This window comes from Sinocyclocheilus anshuiensis, unplaced genomic scaffold (genome assembly GCF_001515605.1).
Source record: "Sinocyclocheilus anshuiensis isolate Anshui unplaced genomic scaffold, SAMN03320099.WGS_v1.1 scaffold86, whole genome shotgun sequence".
In the NCBI taxonomy this organism is placed as follows: domain Eukaryota; kingdom Metazoa; phylum Chordata; class Actinopteri; order Cypriniformes; family Cyprinidae; genus Sinocyclocheilus; species Sinocyclocheilus anshuiensis.
The window spans coordinates 4,442,293-4,452,816 of record NW_015547662.1 but is presented as its reverse complement, the minus strand read 5'-3'; the positions used below and the strand labels follow the sequence as shown (position 1 = coordinate 4,452,816).

The following is a 10,524-nucleotide window of genomic DNA, read 5'->3' as shown; positions in this document are numbered from 1 at the left end:
TAATGTACAGTATGTGGAAAATAATGTGTTTTTTGAACCTTAAACCGCATAAACACATTGCATTACAAAAAATAATGTTCTTTTTAGCAATGTCATATGACCCCTTTAATATTGCTTTACACGGACTTTAACACTTAAAGTAAATCTTTCCTTTTAGTTTCATTAGCTATAATTTTCTATACTTTTAAAGCCATTTACCATGAAGGTACTGTGAAGTGTGTTAATGAAGTATTACAGTTATGCTCATGTAGTATGTGGTTGACAGTTGATCCGAGTGGTGACCAGCTCTGTGAAGATCCAGGGATCTCTGTCCATTGTGTGTGTTGTGCTCTTCTACCTGGGGTATGAGCTCACAGTTTTTGTAACAGTTTAAAATAAGTTTATATATATACTGTATATATATATATATATATATATATATATATAAATACATTATATTTTAATAAATATACACATTTAATTTAAATAAATAATATTTTATTTAATTGTTCTAAATGACAACTCGGATAATAATAATAATAAAAAAAATTTTTTTTTTTGTTTTTACTCTTAGTGAACATAAGAATCTGCTTTAAAAAATGTAACTGATCCCAAACGTTTGAACAGTAGCGTAAATGATCTGAATGTTTCGCTGAGCCTGTGTGTGTGTGTGTTTATTCAGTATGATCACCCTGAAGGTGCTGAACAGTATTGTGTTGTTGGGGAAATCCTGTATGTACGTGAAAGAGGCCAATATGGAGGAGAAGCTGTTTCAGAATCCTCCCTCTGCAGCTCCCAGCAGAGCGTCTAGCAGAGCCCACCGAACCAAACACACACGAGAACCAGCAGGTAACACACACACACACAACAAGCCCTGTTAATAGAGTGAGCAATAGGGTCAGTAGATAATAGAGTCTTATATATGGTAGAAAAATTAGGACAAATGTCTTTGAAACAAAAAAAGACTGAAAAAATAATGCATTGCATTAACAGTGCTTGCATTTTAACGCCTTGTATTTTCAGGGCTTTAATTTCATCTGTCATTATTTGTCTTCCATACTTATAAAGGTTTTATTCTCACTAACCAATTGCGTCCACACCCATCTGAAGGTGAGCCAGCAGAGGAGGGCTTGTCTGCATCAGTCACCACTCAGCCCAGCCAAAGTGACGAATGCCCCGCCCCTCAGCTCCCCACCAGCCAATCAGATCAGTTCCTCACTACACCAGATGAATCAGAAGAGAAAAGCCTTATTCAGGACGATACCGAACTTAAACACAGGGTGCCCAAAAAAGACTTGCTGGAGATTGACCGCTTTACTATCTGCGGTAACCGTATTGACTGACATTGATATGCACCTTCATGTGTAAGAGTGACGCCAAGTATGCACTGAAATGCCCGCCCTCTCTGCTAGCTTGATTGACATTTGAGCTCGTTGGATTGGGACAGCGAGAAACTGCAGGATATTTATTAATAAGTGATGCACCTAATTTATTTAAGACTTAAACACAGACAGTCACACACAGTTTTACCCATCTGGAATCCACCCAGTGAAGTTTTCAAGAGGCTCGAGATCACCAGCGGAGGTCACCTTTGGACGGCGGGGGAGATCTTGGTCTGATGGTCACTGTGCTTACCTTTCAAAGGAGGCATCAAATGAAGAAAATGAGAAAAGGGATGGATTATATTCCTAAATTACAGATTCAGAAGATTCCATACATGTGTGGAACAAAATAGGATGCAAATACTCCAAAAATGTAATATGCAGTGCTCCAAAACAAATGTTAAAAATTCTATTTGCAAGTGTCCCTTCATCTACAATTCTCAAATTCCCTCAAAGACTTTTAGTTTGAAATATCACCATGTTCATTGTCAGTCAGATGTGTTAGGCAGATTTTTTTTTTTTTTGTATCTTTGAGACAGCAGGCTAAAATACCGTATCACATGTTTAATTATGAAGACAGTTGCTCATTTATGACTGAATGACTAAATTTCAGTTTAAAGACAGGGTTACCAATGACAAAATTAATTAAAAAAATGTTTTGCATTGTTGCACCTTTTAAAAGGCCATTGTGAGTAAGTGATACTGCGATGAAACGCATGCCTGTGATATTTGGATTGATTTAAGCACTGCATCTGAATGAAAGGATAGTTGATTAATGCAAGATAGTCGCATAGAATCAGAAAACTGAATCTACTTCAGTAGCGTAATGTGTTTTGTTAAAATGAAGGAATTAAATATTTTCCATTTAAGGATGGAAAGTCTGTTTTTTCCCCCTCAAGCGTTTATTGCACAGAGAGTAGCGTATCAGATGAACGATCATACATTGATGCTGATGCTAAATAGTCAATTACCAACATTCCAAACTTCAGAATCTTGACCAAAGCAAAGCTGAATTTACAGCCTTTTGCTAATATCTTGGGTGTATATTTAAAAAAAAAAAAAGGCCTGTTGACCCCAAATAAACAGTTTTTATAGGTCAATGAGCATCAGAATCCAGTAATGTAAGATATGAGTCAACGTTTCAGAATAACCAACTTATCAGTTAACAGTCACATCTGTGAATGTCCATGATCAGTAATATATGCCCATGCATCATGTATAGTGCATTATCATCATAGACAATAATTTTTTGTACATTTGATTTGCATAACAGACCACACTCTTAAAAAAAAAACTTTTTATAAACCACTAATGTCTCTTTGTAGTGCTGGATGTCAGAATTTAAGTTTTTGTTTTCTCTCTCTCAGTAATGACAACTTGTTTTGTTTTTCTGTTTATTGTTTATTTTTGACTGCGTTTGGAATTTGTATTTCTTGTATTACAAATGTGTGGCTATAATGGCTTTGCTTTGTAATATCATCATCATGGTGACCACGGTGGCATGGTCGTATTGTGTAAGGTGCTCAGTTTTTTCAAAAACAAAAGGTTGTTTGATTTTAATTATCATTTAGGAAGATTATTACGTGAAAATATCAAATATGCCAAGGAACTGTTTACCCTCAGTTATCAAACTAATGCAAACTCACATTTTTCAAAACCTTTTCAGAAGCATTCACTTGACTTAAACTGCCAAAATGATATCAGCGAGCATTTCTCATTGTTTTTACATTCGAAACACTGATGTTAGAAATACTTCTGCTTCTTTTTGAAAGAAAGAGAGCATTTTAAGCAAATGTTTGGTTCTGTTGTGCTTTTCAGTGTAACTGCCTGTGCTTTCCCGGAGGTTCAGTCACCTTTTGGCTCTTGAAATAAGGCTGAAGTTTGGCTGTGCTGGATATGGATCAGTACTGCTTGATTGAACCTTTCTAATTCATACTCGTATCCATTTATTTGGAAATACATTCAGATCCAGCCATCCCGTTCTTTCCACACTGCTGGACTTCACTGCTGTTTTCTCTCACTGGTCAATATCAGTTTGTTGTTTTCGGTGTGTTTTTGTACCCATATCGGCTTCAGCCTGTAGAAACTGAAGAGGAATGACGATGTCAAATCCCTTGTGTGGGATGTTTCAGAGACAGAATTGGGGAGAGGAATCAGGGCATTGTGTTTATTAAAGTTTTGTTGTTTTGTACCTTGTTGTTGTGGTTGTCATTTGTTTAGGGTGGAACCTTAATATGCATTTTCATGAAGAATTATAATCTTATTATTACTATATTAGTTTAAATGGCACCAAGTGAGTCAGGACACCCCTAAACATCACATGCACAGCTAAAACAAGTCCAGACCGAATTAATTAAATCCAACCACTCCGACCCCAGGCCAAAAATAGTCACCTAAAGATTATGTAACGCTAAACTGATCTGTGCTAAAACCATAGAGATCTAAACACTGAACCGATTGAGATTTTGACTTGGAATGTGTGTAAAATTAGATCACAGAATGAATGAATACCGCTATGAGACAAAGTCTAACCGGATTAGATATCTCAAATTCTGCTGAGCTGATGTACAGTGGAGTTCAAAAGTCACTCTCACGTTTTCATTATATTTCTTGTAGTTTGCTCCCCATTTGCTTTAATAACAGTTGCTCTCACGCTTAAATGAACAAAACATACTCATTCTCACAAATGTGCTTATTCATTTTGCTCTGTGATCTAAAAACAGTGCATGAGCTTATATTTGAAAGTGCATAAAATATATTTGAAATATAGAATTTGAATAGATAAAATAATTATAAATTATTATATATATAAAATAATAAGAAATATATATACACACACACAGTATATATATATATATATATATTTTTTTTTATACTATTTTAATCGTTTCTTCAAATATTTAAAAATTATAAGATATTGTTTATAAACAGGTTTAAATTAGATTTTGACTCTTCGACCGCACCGTATATAGTGAGGGTATGATACATAATATTAAAAAAATAAAACAATCTGATTTTTTTCTTTCTTTTTTAAATTTTATATAAGATCTGTTATAGTTTAAAAGACAATAACGGTTGTGTTTATGGATGAAGACCAGAAGAATTGAATCCTTATTTTGTACTAATTTACTGATCATGTAACTTTAAAATGCTCTATCATACCCTTGATCAAAGCTCTCTTTTTTTCTCTTCTTCTGTCCCTCTGTGATGTGTGTGTGTGCATTGAGTTTGGTTGTGATGTCTGACATAATACAGATTGTGGCCTCTTTCTACGTCTGTCTTTCTCTCACTCTCTGTCTCTGTTTATTGGTATTCATGTCCATGCGCACACGGCTGCACAGAGGCTTTTCAGCTGTTCCAAATGTAGCTGTGGGACATTTCAGTGAAGAAGACCATCAGCTAGTGTCTTGGCAGAGTCCGGATTTGCTGCTTTTCTGCTCATCTGACTTTTTGACTGTGTGAAAAGAGAACATTGCTGTGTATTTCTGTAAACAATGACTGTTAGTTAATAAAGTTGTGACCACTAAGTTACTGTATCATCATTCTTTGACTGTTGAGTCTGATAACCAGTATGTCTAAGAATTTTAAATATTTTGTGGAGTACATAAATATAAAACGATAAAATATTTCATAAATGGAACTATGCCTATATTGTAGTATATAGGAAAGGATTTACAGCATATGGTATGTTAAACGTCCAATTAAACTGATCACACTTTATTTTAAGGTCCAATTCTCTGCTATTAACAAACCATATACTGTATGACTTTTGCCTCAATAAACTCCTACTTTGCTGTTTTGTTAATAGTTAGTTGTTAAGTTTAGGTATTGGGTAGGATTAGGGATGTGGTTATGCAGAAAATGTGTTAATAGTGATAATTAGTGCCTATACTAAAGTGTTAACATTAAACTTATGAAATTATGAATTATGATTAATCAATGTGTGATCATTTAATTGTTATGATGCTGTAGTTAATTTGAATTTGTTCTAATTCAATCAATCAATCAATCAATCCAGAAAAAGGCATGATAAAACATCGGGGGGAAAAAAAAGTTTTGTGACATAATAACTAACAAAAACAGTAAAGCTGAAATCTGTTAATCTAAGATGAAATATACGTTTTAACAAAAATCAACTCCTGGGGCAAAACAGTGTATGAAGCTATAGAAGCTATTTATTTGGCTCATATCTGCAGTTATTGACAGTATTGTCGATTTGGAATTGTGTGCATAGTGTTAAGTGCTGTAGGTTATTTCAGCTTCTTCCACACAGGAAAGGAATGACAAACTGCTTTGAGTGACTTGGCTTGACTCACTAGACGTGATTTCCCTCTAAAGCCATCTCCAGTGCTAGTGCACTGCAGAGCAGACAGAAGAGGAGCGCACAGAGGTCAGACAAACACTCAGCTCATCCTGAGCTGTCCAGACCGGAGGGATGTTTACCATGAAGCCATCAAAAGGAAGCGGGGAATAAACGCACCAGCTGGAATATATATTTTTTCATTATTTTGTATTTTTTTATGTGTCTGGGGTTATTTTTTTCTAATTTGTATTTTTGATGTCGAGGACTAGAGAGCATTCCAAACAAACAAACAAACTCACATTATCTCTCCTCCACTTTTCGTTCCCTCCCGTTATTTATCAAAATCTCCCCGCGTAAAGGACTGACAGGCATGTGGTGGAAAGTGGGGCTCGTGCTGGTGATGTGCTCGGGTCTCACGAGCAGCGAAGCCCGAGAGGAGCACCGGGATTCGCCTCCGCGCAACACGATGCTCAGAGCGCCCGTGGAAACGCTGGACTTTGGCTTCGTGCCGTCGGTGGTGTACGAAACGCACGCGTATTATGAACCGGGTCCAATCGGTATTGTTTTCCACATGGTCCACGCGTTTCTGTACGTGGTTCAACCAAACCCTTTCCCCAAAGGTGAGGTGCACACTGGCTTTGAAAACGCGCAAAAGTTTTCCACATTCTTGCGCGCGTATTTGTGGGTCAGTTTCACATGGCAAACGTCCACATGTACTTACAGAAGTGTGATGTAGACTTCAGATTGATGAATACTGCAGATGCATGCTTCAGTTAGTATGAGATGAAGGAGTTCTTATGGCAAGCCGTATTAACGTTTATTCCTTAAACCTACCTATCTTTGGTAACACTTAAAGTAACACCTTGGTAACATTTCAAGGTGTCCTTGTTACAGTGTAATTACACAAATAAAGTACTGAGTAATATTTATTAACAACGTATTTACTAAACAATGAAAGTAATTGGTGTAGAATCAATTTTCAGTCAGAAGTAGCTAGTAAATTTCACAATTATATATGAAGAAACACAACAAGTAACACATTGAATTAAATTTATTTAGTAATCTAATAGTTGCTAGCATGTTTTTAAATTTCACTTGCTATTCATTATATACGAGTAGCCCTGCTTATTGCAGTAGCGACTTATATGTATTCAGTTGCTAATAATAATATGTATAAAATTATTTCTTTGCTACTAACCATTAATCCAGTAGTGATAACAATTCCATTGTTCCTGGTAACAAATGGCTACTATTAACATTACTTGTACTGTTTATTTGATATTAGTGGATTTGTAGAAAAGTAGATATGAAACACTAGGATCTCATTTGCTACCTTTAACAACCTGTAAATGAACAAATTAATTGAACAGGTGTTCCCTACTGGAATAAGTACTAATAAGTGTCTAATACATTTTTACACCAATGATCAATAATGAAAATGATTATCATGCATGACATTACTATTTAATTTAAATTTGCTATCAATTTTACACAAACATGTCAAAAAAGTAAAAGAAGTATAAGCTGTGTAATGCCATTCTGTTTACATTAATCCGAAAAAAGGTCTTATTTTGTGATTGGTTACCATGTAATCACACACGCACAATGTAGCAGTTTCTTCCTGAATGGACCAGAACGCAGGGTCTTTAGACAGAGTCTTTACCTATTTAACTATAACTTTTTTTAACCGGACACGCAACGGTTAGTGGCAAATTCAGTCAAGCCAATCACAGTTAAGTAGTTATAGTATAGTTATAGTAATTTGCAGGAAGAGCAGAGAGATGTGCAGTGAGAAAATATGATGACATATGTTTTGATTTTGCCATTTTTGTAATTTTGTAACAGGGCAATAATAATAATAACTGATATCCAAAAACAGTGAGGCACAAAGTTCTGATTTACATAGACGCATATATTTAAACAATCTGCACTACTAACATAAAAATGAATACTAGTAAGATTTAAGGAATAAATGCTAAATTGGCTTGCCATAAAGAAATGAATTGGAAAATATGTGATATGATGTATATTATTATGCCTGGCTGGCTCATGATTTACCGTCATCCATTTGCTGTCTGAACCTGCAGAAAGTATGGATATATTGGAATGGAAATGATTACTATTCACCGGATAAGACTGCACTGGTTTTGTTACTGTACTGTTTGTAGTAACAGTACAGTCTGACTACTAAAAGAGTTCATTAATCTACAGATTTCCAGGTGTAATTCAAAAAGAAGAAGGTGTTTGGTTTATTCAGTGAGGTAATGAGGAGTGCATAGAGACTGGAATTATGTAGAACTGTTACATTGCAATGTATAAGTGAGACTGGATAATTCACCCAATTTATCACATTTTTTATTGGGGCAGTTTGTCACATTTTATTGTAAATATCACCAATATTCATTTAAATGAATTGTTTTTTGCTTTACAATTCTTTTTGTTTTTTTTGAAAAGTCAGTGATAGGCTGTTTAATGGCAAGTTCCACTGTGACAACTTACCCTACACTTTAACCTTTTTTTTTATTTGTAAAAGCTGTAAATGAAACTAACATTACTGGAATACGTTTTTACAAGAAAATAGTTTTCCAGTCTTCAAATTTTCCCATTTAATTCAATATTACTTGCTGTTTCTTTGTCATTATTTGTGACATTTACTACCAATTTCTATATGAAAATATAGAAATATATATATGGTTTCGGCGCAATTTTTTTTCATTGATAGTATGACAACATGCAACATTATTGGCAGCAATGGTGGAAATATTTATATTGGTATATGCCTACATATACCATGCATATATGTGACCCTGGACCACAAAAGCAGTCTTAAGTCGCTGCATGGGGTATATTTGTAGCAATAGTCAAAAATACATTGTATGGGTCAAAATGATTGATTTTTCTTTTATGTTAAAAATCATTAGGACATTAAGTAAAGGTCATGTTCCATAAAGATATTTTGTAAATTTCCTACTGTAAATATATCAAAACTTACTTTTTGATTAGTAATATGCATTGCTAAGAATTTCATTTGGACAACTTTAAATATTTTGATTTTTTTGCACCCTCAGATTCCAGATTTTCAAATAGTTGTATCTCGGCCAAATATTGTTCTATCATAACAAACCATACATCAATGGACAGCTTATTTATTGAGATGGTGTATAAATCTCAATTTCAAAAAATTGACCCTTATGACTGGTTTTGTGGTCCAGGGTCACATATATGGTATATGCCTACACAGAAATGAAATTTCAAAAATAAACCTTGAGTAAAAAGTGTGACAACTAGTCCCAGTCTATTTAAGGTCAGGCTGTTGGCAGGTGGATTTCTGTGTGAGGTCAGCATGTTGAGCATAGAGGAGCGCTTGTGTGTGTGTGTGTGTGTGTGTGTGTGTGTGTTTAGAGTACAATAGGATTGCATGGTTAAGTCTCTGCTGCCTAACCAATTAGCCGATCTGCTGTATGAGTCACCTGCCCAATCAGGTAAACTGATAATCTGAGTGCCATATGCTCCAAAGCTACACGCAATGCTCCTGACAAAACTTACAACCCAAAAACAACCATTTTGCAAAATTTCTGACTTTAAATCACAGATTTTAATGAAAAACAGCACATTTTAAGAATTTGGATCCCATTTTTAACCTGTACACATGTGTTTGTGGATTTAGAGACAGAAACACATAAAACACAAGCCACAAAGAGATATTATTCCCTCTGTAATCTCTTTAGTACCGCTAAATAATTCTTTGCAGATTTGTAACTCTTGATTTTATAGAAAGGTACTCCTGATGTAGAGATGAGTCTGGATTACTGGATTAAACAGCAGTAACATGCACATGATTCAAGTTAAAGGCCTCTATATTTGTCTGCAACTCTTTTTCCAGATTAGTCACAGGTTTGAACACAGTTGGAGTGTGTTGTCTGTGAAGGAATAGATGGATTTATAATACAGCTTAATATCACGACATTCATTCTGTCATTCAGTCTGGGCTTTAATCCGGGGACTCCCTTCGTCTCAGCCCAGATAAAGCTTAATATCACTGATCACTCACTGGATTTAAAAAAAGAAACTGCACTGTAATCGAAGGGCAGGAAGATCATCACTCAGATATGACCCACTTATGCTATTTGATCCATTTAGTCAATGTGTCTTTATTTGTACCGTACTGCTGTTGAAGAGAGTCACCATTTTATTCATAAACTTATCGCCTATCTGCTTCATCTGTTCCCATGTATTTGAGTGGCTTGTTGGATCTGTAAGAAAAGGAGGGACGGAAGCGAGAGTGTGTGAAAAGGGGATTGAGGATTAAATAGGAGACGAATGGGGTTTGGTAGAAGAAGGGAGAAAAAGGGGAAAGAAAGCATTAGAGTGGGAGAGCGACCGCTGAAATGGTCAACAGCAAGACCAGTGTAAGAGGATTAACCATATGCCATTATAACCAGTGATACCCTTTCCTCTTCACACAGGAATTCTCTTGTTCGCTTACACACAAATGCACAATTTGAGATATCTCACACACAAATATCTGCCTGCATAATTCTATAGTCAAGTAATAATATAAGCACTCTCAACCATCCAATGGATCCCCCTAAAATATAACTGTATATTCTGCTTGGATGGACAGAAATTCTGACAACAGAAAATTATATTTTATCTATATATACTACTGTCCAAAAGTATGATTTTTTTATGTTTCATGTTCACCACCAAGGCTGCATTTATTTGATTAAAAATACAGTAAAACAATGAAATTGTAAAATATCATTACAGTTTAAAATAATGTTTTCTATTTTAATATATTTCCAAATGTAATTTATTCCTGTGATCAAAGCTGTATTTTCAGCATCAATACTCCGGTCT

General features: G+C 35.1%; 2 protein-coding genes across 10 annotated transcripts in view; both read left to right on the top strand.

The window, feature by feature from the left end:
• LOC107702406 (transmembrane anterior posterior transformation protein 1 homolog) overlaps nt 1–3,552 on the top strand; it is a 16,029-nt gene extending 12,477 nt beyond the window's left edge. Inside the window, exons 12-14 of the mRNA XM_016504731.1 lie at nt 266–342; nt 662–828; nt 1,090–3,552. Coding sequence (XP_016360217.1) covers nt 266–342; nt 662–828; nt 1,090–1,322 — 477 coding nt within the window. The 3' untranslated portion in view covers nt 1,323–3,552. The remainder of the gene's footprint in view (nt 1–265; nt 343–661; nt 829–1,089) is intronic.
• Nucleotides 3,553–5,724: 2,172 nt separating this feature from the next.
• Nucleotides 5,725–10,524, top strand: part of LOC107702403 (prominin-1-A-like) — a 32,284-nt gene continuing 27,484 nt past the window's right edge. For all 9 annotated transcript variants that reach the window (XM_016504725.1, XM_016504724.1, XM_016504727.1 and 6 more), the window contains exon 1: nt 5,725–6,284. In XM_016504725.1, coding sequence (XP_016360211.1) covers nt 6,035–6,284 — 250 coding nt within the window. In that variant the 5' untranslated portion in view covers nt 5,725–6,034. The remainder of the gene's footprint in view (nt 6,285–10,524) is intronic.